The 16,771-nt window shown below is 37.9% G+C and overlaps 2 protein-coding genes across 7 annotated transcripts in view; one reads left to right on the top strand and one right to left on the bottom strand.

Moving 5' to 3' along the window:
* LOC144631167 (tensin-3-like) overlaps positions 1 to 8,505 on the bottom strand; it is a 51,477-nt gene extending 42,972 nt beyond the window's left edge. For 5 of the 6 annotated variants that reach the window (XM_078489559.1, XM_078489558.1, XM_078489556.1 and 2 more), the window contains exons 1-8: positions 8,086 to 8,505; positions 4,117 to 4,234; positions 2,635 to 2,672; positions 1,640 to 1,696; positions 1,506 to 1,538; positions 1,241 to 1,308; positions 1,041 to 1,108; positions 374 to 471 (exon numbers count right to left, since the gene is read on the bottom strand). In XM_078489559.1, coding sequence (XP_078345685.1) covers positions 374 to 471; positions 1,041 to 1,108; positions 1,241 to 1,308; positions 1,506 to 1,538; positions 1,640 to 1,696; positions 2,635 to 2,672; positions 4,117 to 4,234; positions 8,086 to 8,280 — 675 coding nt within the window. In that variant the 5' untranslated portion in view covers positions 8,281 to 8,505. Of the gene's footprint in view, positions 1 to 373; positions 472 to 1,040; positions 1,109 to 1,240; positions 1,309 to 1,505; positions 1,539 to 1,639; positions 1,697 to 2,634; positions 2,673 to 4,116; positions 4,235 to 4,445; positions 4,676 to 8,085 lie in introns of those variants that run through there. The other variant, XM_078489555.1, reaches the window with a different exon arrangement.
* A 1,510-nt stretch (positions 8,506 to 10,015) lies between these two features.
* On the top strand, positions 10,016 to 16,622 carry LOC144629467 (cathepsin L-like peptidase). The gene is made up of 6 exons (XM_078487673.1): positions 10,016 to 10,191; positions 11,680 to 11,929; positions 12,402 to 12,596; positions 13,398 to 13,589; positions 14,211 to 14,482; positions 15,808 to 16,622. The coding sequence occupies exons 2-6, from the start codon at positions 11,687 to 11,689 to the stop codon at positions 15,905 to 15,907; spliced, it is 1,002 nt and encodes a 333-aa protein (XP_078343799.1). The 5' UTR covers positions 10,016 to 10,191; positions 11,680 to 11,686; the 3' UTR covers positions 15,908 to 16,622.
* The last annotated feature ends 149 nt before the right edge of the window (positions 16,623 to 16,771 follow it).

Here is a 16,771-nt window from a genome sequence, read left to right on the forward strand (position 1 = left end):
TATCTTAGCAGCCAAACGACAGTCCTGGCAAAACTCTAAGTAGGAAATACACCCTTTCTCCCACCACCTAGCAAGTGGAGAATTGATATACAGTCAACTCTCTCAAAGACGGACACCAAGTGTCTGTCTTAGTGTCTGTCTTAGAGAGGGGTCTGTCTTATAGGGAGTTTAGTTCCCGTAAATTGACAGAAAAACGGCAGAGATGGAACCAACACCAGGTGTCCGTCTTATAGAGGTGTTCTTTAACAAAGAGTTGACTGTAAATCATTTTGCCCTTCTGATCAATTCCGTTAGTCTCCTTACCTACATGCTTGTCCTATATTGATACACTAAGGAGAAGTTAGATGCCTAGCACACTGTCTAGTACTCTTACCATGTACTTATCTTGATGATTTGTCTGGAGCATTTTTGCCACTTCTCTCAAGTTATTTCTGTAAGTTGTTTCCAGCCCCGATCCAGGAAATGACATTGCTGCATTCCAGAAGAATTGAAAATAATTAGAAGAAGTAACCTGTAACAATTTGTAAATGGCATCAAATCCCATCTGAGGCTGTGAATTTTTTTCACTGACTTAGAATGCTACAGCATTTTCCCTAATTATGGTTATCACAGACATCAGAATAAAAAAAAATGAAATTTCCCTGACCAAATAAATACAAAATGTGAGATTTAATAGTAGCAGCCTCCAGCCTCCATTTCAAAAAGATAAACATTGTGTAGATCACATTGACCTGAAATGTTCCTTCCAGCCTCCGATTTAATACAATAAATAATAATTAATAATAATAAAATTCCCTAACTTTTCCTTGACCTTCAAGAATATTATTTTCCCCTGACCTGCAGCAACCCTGCTTATTAGAGTCTTATTAGAGTGGAAAAAAGAATTTAAATAAAATCACTTTAAAATGGAGCCTGTATCGGTGAAACTGGCTGCAGAACTTTCTGTATGGTTATTTCATAAATTGTTCGGGAAATAACTAGCACTGTAAGTGCAGCCTATAAAAAATGTTTACTTGGTATTTACAATTTTCTTGGCTTACCTATTATTCTGTCTGTAATGTACGTCAAGTCAAGATCAAACTGCTCATCGACATGCCGCACTCTGTTTCTACAAGATCAACAACATAAAACAAAAACTTATATGATCAGTATACTGCAGGAAGATGTGATGTAACGAAAAAAGTGACGACAAAAAATAACAAAATTTTTTTAACCTCCTGAAGAGAAACATAGACTGTACCTTGATACTCTGTGCCTTACATGGTGACATATGTTTGTGACAAGGTTTTTGGCTGACGATGGCGTTCGCTGAAATGAAAACAGCAATAAACAATTATGCATGTTCAGATAAAAGATGTTTTCACTAGACAAGTTTAGTTACCTATCATATATTTTTGACAAATATGAAAACATTTGAAGAATCCTCTAGTGATAAATTGTGTTGAATTAAGCCACCTATAAGTTTGTGCCAATATAGAGTACACAGTAAACATAATGATACTCACATTTCTTCTAGCAATTTCATCATCAGGTAAAGTCTAAGGTGGAAGAAAAGTTAAAACATGAAGAAATTTTCAATACAGAGCTCGCAAACATGGTTTATGTAATTAATTAAGAGTCTCTTTTAAAGTCTCTTTACCTTGTATTTATTGTGAGTTGAATTAGCAGAACCCTGCTGCAGACACTGCACTTTGACCTAAAAAAATCAAACCACAAACAACACAATGTACTATTAATAAAACAAAAAATTGTGACTGCTAATAAGAATAATTGATCAGTACTCTGTGACTTAAAAATTTGCAGAACTTTTCCATAGCATAAAGTGACCAGGAATAATGCAAGTCCATTGCAGGTCATCCTTACCCCTGCCCCCAAGAATAATGTCATGTTTTCCAAACAATTCACTAATAAACATGGGGGGTGGAGAGAGGCACTGTGAGAGTAAAGTTGATGACAGGCTCTAGGCCTTTGATAACTCAAGACTGACCATTAAGGACCAATCATTAGCCAAAAGCCACTGCAAAGGCACAACACTGCACCCAGGTGCATGTGCGGATCCAGAAAAAACAGTTACCAATTTCTGATAACATGAGCGCCAAATGCTTGAGCCTGTCAGGAGATCTGGGGCATGCTCCCTCAGCAAAATGTATAGGTATTGACTCCATAAGCAGTGGCCAATAGCAGGCCCCCTCCTCATTTCTGGTAAACGACATTTATTAACGACTCCCCCTGCTAAAAAATTTTGGGCATTCACACACAAAAACGGGCCCCTCCTTAGTTCAAGGTATGGATCCACCACTGCTAAGTGCCATTTCCAGGTATTTTAAGGCACTTGGACAAGATCTTGAATGATTTCCATGAAACGGTGAAAACCGGTCTGGATCCACACCTGAGGTGTCTAAATACATGCCTGACTAAACCTTCCCATAAGCTACAGTTGAATCCCAATAACTCGACCCTCAATAACTTGAACCTCCCGCTAACTCGAACCTTTTTTGATTCCCCTCCTGAGGTCATTTCTTACTAATTTAACCCTCAATAACTCGAACTCCGGATAATTCGAACCTTTTTCGTTTCCCTTGAGGTTGGTTGGGGTAACTAAAATAGGAATAGAGCATTTAAACTGGTCCTTACCATCCTCTCACACTTGTCATGGCAGTGGTAGTTACAAACTGCAAGTTACAAAAAAATAAACAAATTATTATTGAATGATTGAAACTACTTTATTGTAGCCTTAGTTACAGCAAACACTCACTCAATCCTCCTTGTGCCCTTGGACACATGTATAAGGCCAAAAGGCCTTTATTTATAGCAGCCTTGCTTAAAACTATTATGCTGAAGTGTCCATTTATTATTTATATATATAATGAAACATTATAAATACTGTTTTTAATATAATGCAGGACTGCATTAACATGGACACGAGAAGGATGCCAAAGATGGGGTACTCAACCAAAGACAACCTTCACCTTCACCTGTCCTCTGGCGCCAAGTTGGCGCATAGGGCCTCAACCAAAGACAACAAGGAGAGAGAAATAGCTGGATGGAGGACCTGGAGCAAGGTGTGCATTGCAGCGGCCATGCAAGAGACTGGTTGGTGGTTGAGTGAAGAGGCCTTTTTATTATAGAAAATTAGTTGTTTTTTTGGTGTTTGTTTTTTATGGTGAGGAAAATTTTTTAATAAAGGAAGGGGAGGGGGGGAAAATAAAAAAAAAAATATGTGCCACTTGGCATGAAGAGGATAGGTGAAGGTGAGGCTCTTAATTAAATATAGTGGCTGTGAGTGCAGTCTTATTATTACGACCAGTAGCAGGGATGTAGCTAAGGAAACACTAAGCCAGCTCATCAACAATACCAGCTGACTTTTCTGGCCTTGGCAGCTCTAAAAGTTAACCTGAGTCTTGTTTTCATGTGAATTTTTAGCCGGATTTAAGTTCTCTTTCAGCCAGTGAAATTAGCCGGCAGCCGGCCCCTAGTGACAACCCTGCAGTAGACAGTCAAGTAGATGCATATTGTGCAACCCCAGGATTAAAAAATGCATGCTGTGATTGGCTAAAATCTTTAGAAACAAAGAAGAACTGTTTAAATCTGTGAGTTTTATGTCAAAAAATCTAAACGCAACAGAAAGGTTACTTTGCCCATGTGAAACACGAGTGAAAGTTTTCAGAACTTGAAATAGCCCTGGAATCACTTGCAGTTGTTCAGCTTGCATTTCTAAGACGTCACTGTACAGTTAATGTTTCTAAACTGCTTTTCTCGCTGTTCAAGACTTCTTCTTATGTTTCCATTACCCTGACATTAAAACATATGTACCAGCTAAGGACCGTGTCGTATTCAAATAAAACTATGAACCCGCAATTCCATACATGCCTAAACAAAATTAAACGTAATTTGTAAATTAAATATAATTTAATCCCTCATTCATCACATCTAAATCTCATTTATGATCATGATTTACAGATTCATTTTACAAGTAGACTATTTATATGTACTTGACGGTGTATCAGCTTACATGTATTTCACTTCAAGGAGCATGCAAATATAAATACTAAATAATAACACAAGGAGAAAACAGTGTTGCAACAAAATGGTCATAGGCAAGCCAGTTTACCGTACCCTCGCATATTTTCCCTTCGCTGTCTGCAATTTCTCCACCGCAAAAGCCACATTTCTCCAGTACTGCTAACAAGTCTGACTTGAAGACATGATCACATAAGCGTTGACTTCTGCTAACCTGCAAAGAAAGTGAGCTCATATAAGCTTGTTAAACACAACTAATCTAATTAAACTGCTACATAACTTGTAGAGGAAGACTGAAATATGTTGATCTTACACTTGGCTGGCTGCCCCATCAGGAAAAATATTATAAACTATCGAATCATTAGAATATAGATCCACTGTGACACTGGACCTCTAGACGAACAGACGGCAGCTCACAAGTTTACCTTCAACTTAATCAAAACGGTTGCTGCAAATTGTTGCAGGATTTTAAGAGATCTTTTCTTCTTCAAGGCCAGTTTCAAGTGCATGCAAAACAACTGTACATGGAAGGATCAAGTTGAAAGAGCTTCTGTGTGTTCGTAAATACATTTACATTATCATCATGTTGAAAGTTAATCCAGAAATTTAATAGCCTCCAGGAATGCAACTTTAGATGCCAGCAATATTTTCATCATAATTTAATGTCAATTTCCCTGTGACAGACTTAATCAGCACTTGTATTAAATTTACAACACAATGTCATGAAATCTTTTGACATTAACTCAGTCATCACTTATTGTGGACTAAATTAAATTGTTTATTGATTAATTACAATTTATTGAATTGTGAATAAAAAAAAAAATTCTTGCAAGACAGACGTTTAACCCATTCACTCCGAGAGTTAACTTTGCATTGATGCAAAGTTAACTCATAATCAATAATGGTAAATACTATAATTTTTGATTAATAATATTAATGTTTTGTATCTCTCTCTCTTTTATTTCCACTTTTAATGATAGTTATAAATGTTAGTAAAAGTTTGGGAATGAAACCCAGCCATGCAAATAAATATCCCACTATCATATTCATACTAGATAGTTTAAGGCAAACCGGCCAGTTATGTTGAATAAAGGAATTAAGTCAGTATCGATTACTGCATTGGGAGGCCCAGTAGCCTACGTGTAATGCTTAGCACACTGGACTCCAGATCAATCAGTCCAGGTTCAAGCCCTGGCCGGGGTGATTGTGTTGTGTTCTTGGGCAAGACACTTTACTCTCACAGTGCTTCTCTCCACCCACACATATAAATATAACCTGGTACTGGTGAATTTAATTCTAGGGGGGGTAACCCTACAATGGACTAGCATCCCATCCAGTGGGGAGTAGATCACTTTGTGCTACTGAAACCGGGATACTGTAAGCTCCAGCCTGGTGGGCCACTAGGCATGAACACGGACTTTACCTTTACCAGTGATTACATTACTTCTCCCCTTTGTTGTCATGCTAGTCTACATCACAGATTACCCCCACCCTACCTCTCCCCCATCCCACCCAGCACTGATGTTGTTAGGCTGCCCTGGCATTGCTAACAATTTTCTGGTACCCAGTGGAATCCCAGTTTTTCAAACAAACACAGGAAATGAAAATTATGTCGAGAAATGGGGATTCAAGAAATCAGAGGAAAAATAACAGTGTTTGACTTAGGGAAGGGAAACGACTTTTGGTTTGATCACAAGTTAGCAGGAGGTTAAAAAAATCAAGGGTTCAAGAATCTGGATTCCACTGTACTCTTGAGTATTTTCATGTTTTGAGGGAGGAAGTGTAAATCATCCTGTACTAGCGGATCCAGACCTTCAGCTAAGTGGGGGGGACCGATCATCCAGGCCATGGAATAAGGAGGGGGCCCACTCTCAAAAATAATTTTTCTTAGCCCTTTGGGCCTCTATTTGCGCAAAAAATAAGGTGGGGGCCCAGCCCCCTCCCCTAGATTCGTCACTGGTTTTGACTTAGAACACAAGATAAGGGACCTGACAGGATCCCAGAGCTTGGATCAAACAAACTTGCCATTAGGTGACCAATATATATATCAAATTATTATTCAACAGATGCGCACGCGCCATATATGGTCAAATGTTACGACACTGTCATCCGACAAAGAATCCTGCGATATTCGAGGGGATCGTCCGAAATCTGTAAGCGCTGCATAATTACAGTTTTCATGTGCAATTGTTCCTGACAATGAAAAAACAACCGGAAACCTGATAGCCAACGGCCACTGCCCGCGGCAAGCAGGGCTCGCGTCGCAGGATAATTGTTAAATATCCAGAAATTTGCTAAGTTGCAAAAATTTTGGATAAAAAGAAGTGAATATACATGTATTGTTATTTGTAGTGAAATATGACCTAGCTTGCCACGAGTCTCCCTGTAGTTCAGTGGTTAGAGAAATTTAAAATTGGGGGGGGGGGAGAGTTATTGTCAGAAGGATTTTTGCATTTGAGAATTGAGGAGTCTATTCTAGGGATAAGGAGGGAATTTTACAGTGTTTTTTGTTTCAATCCTTTTGAGGTTTGACCACTACCTTTTCTTTCTTATGCTAAATTTTTCATTCATTAATTTCCTTTTTTTGTCTTTAAATAACTTGTCTGACATCTTTATTTGTTACAGTCAAATACAGAAAACAGTTTATGTTATTTAATGAGTGATTTTGATATTGACCTGCTATTGGTGAGGCCTTCAAAGGGGTTTTTGCGACAAGCAACATTGCTCAAATATGGCTAAAAATGTAGCCACAATCTTGTTCCAGAGCAGTGTAAGCCGAAAGAGACTAACACTGAAAGGATGTATATTTGCGACAGCGACTACGTTTCCCTCACCAAATAGGTGACAGGTGGGTTGGAAACGAGTGACAAAGCAACATCACAAACCCCCTTGGAAGGCCTCATTAGTTAATCTAAATTAATCTAAATTAATACAAGTTTAAAATAAAAAATAGCTTAGTGCCCTAGCTTAAATCTATATATTATAATCAATACCAACATAATTTCACTTCATTAACGCCTTTCAAGTACTAAAAAATGTTTTGGTTCAGCTCGCCTTTTGGTGTTGGGTAAAATTTTTTTTTTTTTTTTTTTTTTTTTTTTTTTTTTTTTTTTTTTTTTTTTTTTTTTTTTTTTTTCCTAAAAAAAAAAAATCTTTGAAAAGGATTATATCTTGACCTTCACAAAATATATCAGTATGTGCATGATATTGTATCTTTTCAATAAATAAGTCATTCTTCAATTTATTTTGACTACAAAGCTTTTAAATTTCTACACCAAAACAAATATCTGACATTCATATGCTAATTTAACGTCTTCAAGGCTGAAGTGTTATTGGGTAAAGTTAATTTGACTGAAAAGGTTAAATACTTTAACATCAGGAAAGTGATCAATACGGGATGGCAAATTAATTTCCTTAATTCGATATTTTTAACAAAATAATTCAGTTCGATTTCAAAGACTGCAAATCGATTAAGATCATGGTTTTGACTGTGTAAAAATATTTAAAAGTTCTATGTACATTGCCAAGTTGTGAGGTTGAATTGAAGGTCAGTCGACAGTATTGCAACTGCACGTTCTGGATCGTACGTGCATAAATACCTCGGAAGTGAAAAACATAATTTCACACGAGAAAAGTTGGGTGCATCCGACTTGCCTCACACGAATCAACAGATGTTTATTTTTGTTTGTGGTCCAAAATATGAATGAATATGAATGAATGACATTTACAAGCGTCTACAGGAAACCATGTTGTGTCGTCAACTGAACCAAATCTTGAATTTGTTTAGCTGTAAAATTCAGACCCCATACGGACAAATAAAGCGTTTCTGTGATATTCGAATGAGATACAGAGATTTTCATTTGGGGCACCCTTCTGCTAAGAAAACAAGCAATGCCAGGTTCGTGGTTGGTGCTAAATAAACCTAACAAAATGTCAATATTTATAACGCTTTTGGAGGCAAAGATATTACAGGACCCGCTGTGACATACCTCAAACAATCGAGAAGAAATGGCATATACAAACTTATCTCAAATGCTACATTGTCTGAAAAACAAAAACACAAACCTGAGGTGTATGATCGGATGGAGTGTCATCTGGAATGTCTTCATAATCGTTTGAAACGCGCTGGTTTGAGCGGGTTGACACGTTTGGCGAGTGAAACTTCGTCCAGTGTCCTTGAAGCTTCGAGGGGCTTGGAAAGTCGACCAAACATGCTGGGCATATAAAGCCTTCGAGAGCCGTGGTTCCAGCTTTGTTCATTCCATTCAAAACACTGTTAAATATTCGATAAATGGACTTGTTAACGCGAAAGAAACGCGCGTTATTCGCCCGAAGTTGACACGGAGTTAGCGCGTACAGGCATCTGTTTTACGTGCCCGTGGGTTAGTGGGTCAATAAATATTAATGACGTATGCAAAGGGATCAATGACATTCCACCAAAATCATAACAAACTCGCCGGAAACTGTTTTCGTCTGTCAAAAACTCAGAAATTGAGAAAAGAAATAACCCGACGATGAATCCAGCCAGAAATCAAGGCAAAGAGTAAAAATATAATGTAAGTGTTCTCGTCATGTACAATATATCTAGCCAAAGGCACTCATGGTCAGACAGTATCACAAACGGACTTGATATCGCACGAATACTTCAAAAGAAAATTATTTTCAAACTGTAAAATACTACTGTTTTATCCCTAGAAACATAGAACAATCATTAAGGTCACACTTATTCTTCATTTCCATTCAGATCACAAATTGCCTATTGATTTTGGACCAGTTTAGGAAAACTAAGATGTTGAAGGTTGCGTTACCTGTCACACAACACGAGAACGCGGCGGTATAAAATGCATTTGCACATTCCCAAGATTCTTGTGTCCAGTTTACGGCGTCACTCCAAATTTGGTCGATTATACCCCGGAAATGAACTAATACAAAACATAAAATAAATCAATAATAAATTGGTAAATCCCACACATCCTTTTGTATCGAAGCCGCATAAAGCGTGCCGACAAACCCCGTTAAATGTGTCGGCCAACCGTTCTCACGTATTGTTTAATTTTTACCCCTCTCTTCACCGCTGGCGAGCAGACTCTAAACTCAAGAATTAGAGATGGTTAGATGGGTACGGGAAGGGGTGAAAGAGGCTAAGGGTGAGGGGGTGCGGTGGGGAAGAGTTGGAAATGGAAGGAAATTTTCCGGGAAGGAAAATTCGAAGGGAAATTAAATTAACTATTAAAGAAAATCGCATTTTATTTTTTTAACTGCATTTTATTTTTTCATAATATGTAGTTTTAACTGCTGTTTGTTTAATGTTTCTAGTCAAGTTACGATGGCCTAAAACCAAGAGTCTGTATAAAATTAAATTCAGTCAAAAGCACGGGGAGTGGTTGATATTTTCCTGACTAAAAAAATGCCAACCTCAAAAGGTTTAAATTTCTTTTCCTATTTTCTTTAATATATATTATTGGCCCGATTTATACAATGTTAGAGACGGATGATCCGTCTGGACGAACTTGCATTTTAATTAGGCGAGCATTTCCAAGACGAATTATGAAGATAGTTGGTCTGGACGGATGATCCGTCTGTTTGCTCGTATTTATACACAGACGAATTATCGAACGTTAACTATAAAATGCTCGCCTAATTTAAAATGCAAGCTCGATCCTAAGACGGATCATCCGTCTCTAGTATAAATCGGGCCATTCCCGATTGCTAGTAAGCCGTCTTCGAGTCCTTTATGATCCCCGAGAGGTTTTTTCGGTCACAGACAAGAAGGACGTCTCTCGGCCTCGGGGATTGGGACAACGAAAACAAGCAAATGAAGGGGAAAAAATCAGTAATGAAAAAATATCGGATGAAAAATAAATTTCGGGAAATAAATGTGTACGTGTTGGAAAAAGCGCGGGAAATAAGCTTGTGAGAGTCTTGTGAAAGTCTCGTGACTCCGCGGCTTGTCTGATGCAAGTCATAATTGACCAATCACATCACGCCAAAATAAAATTAGCCAATCACAAGCCATAACAGCAGGACTCAACGCCGGCGGCATAAAAACACGGAAACTTCCACAAAAAGCGTGGCTATTTCTGTTCACTGCAAAGTGGTCGTAAGTTGGGGTTATAAAGTCCTTTTTTCTCGCTATTAAATCGACTTAGGAATATTCCTACACTTTACAAGGTGAGTTCTATCTCAGGTTTAGTGAGTCTTGATATACTTTGATAAGAGCTCTGCATCGTTTGGTAATAACAGCGTCGTGACAATGGTAAACAAATGTGAAATGAGTTATGAAACGTCTAAAAGAATTCATCATTTTACCGGCGAAATTTTCTCAGCGACGATTCTCGCTTGATAATTAAACGATTGTGAGGGAAATGTTTGTATTTGATTTCTTAGGACGCAAGGAGTTAATCGAAAGAGTGTATCGTCATTTATGTACCGAAATATTTTCACGAAAAGTGCAGGGACGATAAAGGAGAATTCAAATCGAAAAATTAAGAACTTTCAAAACATGCAAGCAAAGGAGTTCATCTTTGTAAGCTTAGACTTAAGAGTTTAGGTTTTATTGTGATCTGGATGCCTTTATTTATATTTAAGCATTCGTCAACGTTTATTTTCCGATTCTTGTAGTAAATTAAAAGAAAAAGAAAATTTGTTAAAACTGTAGCATACTACATAACTTTATTCATCACGTGCTCCACAATTTGTTCTTAGAGCCCGAAATGTTTTCTTTTAAAATAGGACTTACATCATTAAGTCTATTGTATATTCATATTTTTTTCTTGCGGCTTGATCAGCATTAAGCAGAACGTGGAAGGAAAGAAAACCAAAAAAAGCTCTGTGTAAAGAAATGGTTGCATAATTTTAATACCCTGTGATCAGTTCTAGATTCTCCCAAAAGTTAGTGGAAGTTCATCGAACAATTGCAACTCAGGAACTTTAATATGTGCAGGAATATGAAGAAAAGTGAAGCACAAAAAGATGTTAACTTCTGAATAATTTAATCTTAGCTTTCGGTCATGTGCTTACAATCACCTGACAGTCTTGTGATCCATACTTTCAGTTAGGCTTTGTATCATGACATAAATATTTAATTAAGAAAATCTCCAAAGCACCAAACAAGTGCCCCGAATTGGACATGATTACGTCAAAGTTTTAACAACTGTTTCTCGGCAATCAACACTGAAGTTGTCATTGCACAATACAGATGTTGTATGCTTCCCCAAGGAATCAGGGTGCAGACCCCCAAGGATTCATACTGTCTCATGGTTATAAATTACAAAATATATATCGCAGTTATTTGAATGCTAACAAATTCAGTAAGGCTTGTTCTGACTTCTACATAATCTTCAGTTTGTCGCTTAACACAGGTGATAAAACATAAGTTGAAATATGGGCTGAAAACTGCACTAAACTGTGTCATAACTACAAGAAATGAAATTATTTAGAAATGATGCATATTGTTGTGTAATCAGTTTGTTTAGCGATCTCTGTCACAATCTCCCTTGAGCTGTAAGAATTGCATAGAAAAAAGATTTTCCAGTTATTAAAATCCACTAGCCCCGGGCATCGGACAGGACTTTTTTTGCATTCTGCGTAAGATTTTGTCTGGAGTAGTAGATATTTAGCTGACTAAAGTATTATCATTTAATTTTATTACAACCACAGATTCATCATGAAGTGTCTAGTGGTGTTAGTGATTTGCCTCGGAATTTCTTCTGCCTGGCCTACCAAGCAGGATACTGATCCTTTAAACGATCCCAATTGGAAGGCATGGAAATCATTCCACAATAAAAACTACGATGACGAGGGAGAGGAGAGAGTGCGTAACTTCATCTGGCAAGACAACTTGAAGAGGATTAATTCCCACAATGAAGTTCATAAATACGAACTGGCTATGAATCATCTAGGTGATATGGTAAGTGTCAAAGCTGGTCAGGAGTGATTAACAAGGAATCCCAGTTTCCTCGTACCTCCAAGAGAAACAAAATTGGTTCGAAAAATTGGTAGTTCAAGAAAGAGGGTTAAGGGTATTTTTGTGACCCGTCATCGGCCCTTTTTATTTCCCATGAAAATGTGAAATGGCTATTTTTTTCTTCGTAAATTTCCATAGTAGCATGCATGAGCTGTGATTTTCTAAAACGTTTCAACTTTTGGTTACAGTTACCAGGAGGTTTTAAAAATCAAGTGTTTGAGAAATGGGATTCTACTGAATGTGTTAATCATGCATTTAATGTGTACCTTAAATGCACATGCAGTAAAAAGGACATTTGTTATGTAATTGCATAATTATATGTATTTGTAGCTCTATAAATCTCCAGCCTACCATGTTACAGAAATTCCATGCCATGAAAAAGCCTATAATAACAAATCTCCACTTTTTTCCTTAGACATCACAAGAAGTTAAAGAAATGTTGAACGGATACAAGATGACTAAGAACATAAAGGGTGCTGATGAAAAACCTTCCACTTTCCTGGCTCCAGCAAATGTGAAGATTCCAGACAGTGTTGATTGGAGAACAGAAGGTTATGTGACGCCTGTAAAGAACCAAGGTCACTGTGGATCATGCTGGGCTTTCAGCACGGTAAGTTTTCTGATCCATAACTAATTTCTCATTTATACTCACAGTACATTGAGGGTCCCCAATAGTTTTTTCGGGATCAAGGATTTGGCTTATTTTGAGGCCACGGGATCCGGGATTTTAGATGGAAATGGGAGCGATATTCGGGATTAAAATTATGAACGGGACATGTGAATTGGCGATTTTATGAGGTGGGATTTGGGAAATGTCACTCAAAAGAAACAAGGTCAGGAAAGTCCAGTGACAAAAAGATGATGTACTTGTATGGAAAATTAAGTTATGATCTTCGTAAACATCGCAAAAGGCCGTACAAAGTGTTTATTCTGATTTATATGAGATACGAGGCCGGTGTTTTCCACATGCCAGTTACACGGAAAGAAAGAAAAGCTTATTGTCGGTGACCGAAGACTTCAAGACCAGTGCTTGGAGGGAATATGCACCAACTGAAAGGCATTTATTGTTGAGGCAAGGAATGAGAAAAAAAAAATTTTTTTGTATAGAGATAAATCGGGGGGGGGTTTTTTTTTTAAAAAAATAAGAGACAATTAATGGTCGGGATCAGGATTAGGCAATAAAAAACCTTTGGAATTACAGGCTTGAGGTAAAATTTTAGGCGGGATGGTGGGATCCGAAAACCCTATTGGGGACCCTCTACATGTCAAGTAGACGGGTGATGAGAATAAGGAAATGATCAACTAGGGGATATTGTCTTGGTGAAACACCAAATTCTCCTAACTTGCATTAAAAGAAATCTATGGCAAATGTTAGGAGAATACATAATTAAAATCTGTGCTTCGTTTTCAGACTGGATCTTTGGAAGGACAGCACTTCAGAAAGACAGGCAAGCTTATTTCTCTTAGTGAACAGAACCTTGTTGATTGCTCATCATCATTTGGAAACAATGGTTGCCACGGTGGACTGATGGACAATGCCTTCAAGTACATAAAAAGCAATGATGGTGTTGACACAGAGGACAGTTACCCCTATCGGGCCCAGGTACCAACTTATATCATCTTAATTTTATAATGACAGAAGTTCATCAGTTCGTTACCGTTCGCCAGAGTTCTTGACAACTTTTTGGCACTTTTCTGTTAGTTTTCCTAACTTTCCAGCGAATCAAAGTGCTACTTATAAGAATTGTAATAGCAGGAGAATAGTGTAAAGTAACCGGAGAAGGTTTGATCTTAATAAAAAAAAGGATTTATTGGAGTTGGGAGAAAATGGGAAATTGAACAGCCAAAAAGCTGTCCCATTAAACAGTCTTGCATCTATAAAATTGTTAGATGAATAAACCCCCATGAGGCTTCTTAGCTCAGTGCAGAAATGTGTGCAGTTCTTAAGATCAACGGTTCTGCTCCTGTAAAAAATAGCAAGAAAAAAGTTTCAGAGTAGTAACATTGCATTTAAGGACCTTGCTCCAAGTGGTGATACGCCAAGCCTCGTATTCATGAGCGAAATGAAAGCAAGCAAAACCTCGTATTTAAGTAATAGCAAGGGAGCGAATCAACCGGGGGAAAAGGATTTTGAGAAAGTCTTTTGCCCACACATTGCATTTCAGGCTGATAAATACGCTCTTTCTTGTTTATGCCTAAACTTGTGCAATTCAATTTCTTGCAGGTCGGCACTTGTCACTTCAATGTATCTGCTGTTGGTGCCACTGACACTGGTTTTATGGACATCACTTCTGGTGACGAGTCCGCCCTTCAAGCAGCCTCTGCTTCCGTTGGTCCAATCTCCGTAGCAATTGACGCCAGCCACAGCTCGTTCCAGTTTTACCATAAGGGTGTCTATGATGAACCTGCCTGCAGCAGCACCCAGCTTGATCATGGTGTACTAGTTGTAGGATATGGAAACGAAGAAGGACAGGATTACTGGCTCATCAAGAACAGGTTAGCAAACTGATTTTGTTAAATCTGCATGTGTTAAGCCCAGGGCTGTCATTGCGGGGCTGTGACCCATAACACCATTTTATGGCTGAGTTAACTTGACGCTATGGTCGAAGATGTCGATCGGTGCTATGTTTTAGTGCGAAATACCATGGGTAGTGACTTCAACGCAATAGCTGTGTAAAACTTAATGACAACCCTGATGCCAGAGTTATTTTAATTATTGACTTCTGGTGTTCCAAGGCTGGAAGCAATAATAATAATAATAAGTATTTTTATAGCGCCAAAATCCACTTTATTACGTGTAATCCATTGGCATCACAGGAAGCCTGTCCATCTGATTGCCCTAGCACTTTGTCAGGTTAATAGCCCAACAATGTGTCAGTAACCATTTTTGCTCCTGGGTGAAAAGTTCGCACCTCATTGGCTATCTACCATCTCATATCCACCGCGCAACAATATGAGAGTCAAGTGTCTTAGCCTAGAGCGCAGCAACCCAGCTGGAGCTTAACCCATTGTCAAGCCTACTAACCAGGGGGGAAAGCAACTTCCATACATTCTCTTATAGAAATCTGAGCGATGCTCTCACAACTTGCAAAGCAATCATCGGGGTGGTGTCAGCGGAGTCTCTAAGGCGCATGAGCAGCTCCTTTTTTGGGGACCAGTGAGAAGTGATTTTATATATGTAGTAATAAAAAAGACTTTCTAAGTTTTGTCTTTAAAGCAGCGAATCCCCGGAAAGGTTTTTGTGTCAATATGTGGTGTTTGTTATGAAATAAAACCATCACGGGAATGGTAGAAACGTGGCGATCGAATATTCCCGCGCTGGTCGGAGTTTTCTCTCTATTTTTCGTTTTTTTGACTTGTCTTTCTTTGTTTTACTTCATTTACAATCCCCATGTGGGCAGTTGAAAATCGTGGTACAAACATTTGCATTCAGCACTGAAAAGTAGCCGGCACACATCGCGTTCTAAACTACACGAGATGAGAATTTCGGTACACGCTGCTTTAATTTTTAGTTAAGAGAATTGAACCCCTTTATAAAAGTGATTCCACGGCATAGCAGCTTCCACTTCGCGGGAAAAGATTGCCTGTTGCATCATCGTCCAAAAACCGCTGACATATCGGAATGATCGCTTTGCAAGTTGTGAGAGCATCGCTACTCGGTCCCAGACCTCGTTTCTTCCCCCCCCCCCCCTGCTACTAACCAATAGACCACCTTCTGTCCCTCAGAAACTTGTAATTTACAATACAGTCATGTAAATCAAAGCAGAACCAGGAAGGTTAATGTGGAAGATTGACGTGATTTTTTTTCTTTTTTTTCACAGTTGGGGACCCACATGGGGAGAAGAAGGATACATCAAGATTGCCAGAAACAAGGACAATAAATGCGGAGTTGCCACGTCTGCAAGCTACCCATTGGTTTAACCAAATGACAGTGCTTGCATTGATTACAAAGTGTATTAGGCTCTATAGGATTTGCTATTATTTTTTCTGTATTTCAATTTTGTAAGCCAGGCATTCTATTTGTAAAATAATGGACTCAAATTTTTCAGCAAATGCAAAAATTAAGTAGGCAATATTTTTTCACCTTGTTTGTTGGTATTTTTTACGACTGGTGCCTTAGAATAAAAAATATTTATGTCTAAAGGTACAACCTTTGATAGGTTTTGTTTTTGGGTTTCTCAAGTCGCTATAAGCTGGATACAGACCTGTTATTTGTCATATGAAGTATATATTGCCGTAATAAGGCTAACTAAAGCACTATTTAAGAGATATTTATTTCAGAGGAAAAAAACAGCTGTTTTCTATTTCAGTAATCTTCCCTTATCAATCTAACTTTTTTTCATGCTTCATCATTGTCGTCATTATCATTGTGAACTTTATATTTCATTTAATGACAGTAAAGGAATAATTTGATTTCATTTCCAAGCTTGATCTGATTCTTGGAACTAAATGAAATTAAAATGCAGTTTTGTATAATTTTTGTTCAGTGTACAAATTAATAAGAGATTTTCATGAATATAAGAGATTTTTTATCATAATAATTGAACATATTGGGTCCATGGTCAAGGTTTCCAGTGTGTCCAGTTGTATTTCTGAATTAAAGCAACAATAAAGATGTCAACATCAAATAAACAAATGCCTCCCTATCTTCAATGTTTCATTTGTACAAGACAAAATGCCATTAAATCCAATTTGTGATCTTAAATAAACACAGAAATCCCAATCAATATCATTTCCAGGGAAGTAAAATTTTAGTAGCTAGTAACAGGCAAACCGAGGCACTAA

The sequence above is a fragment of the Oculina patagonica genome, chromosome 11, assembly GCF_052425735.1.
Source record: "Oculina patagonica isolate OP01 chromosome 11, crgOcupat, whole genome shotgun sequence".
Classification (NCBI taxonomy): Eukaryota; Metazoa; Cnidaria; class Anthozoa; order Scleractinia; family Oculinidae; genus Oculina; species Oculina patagonica.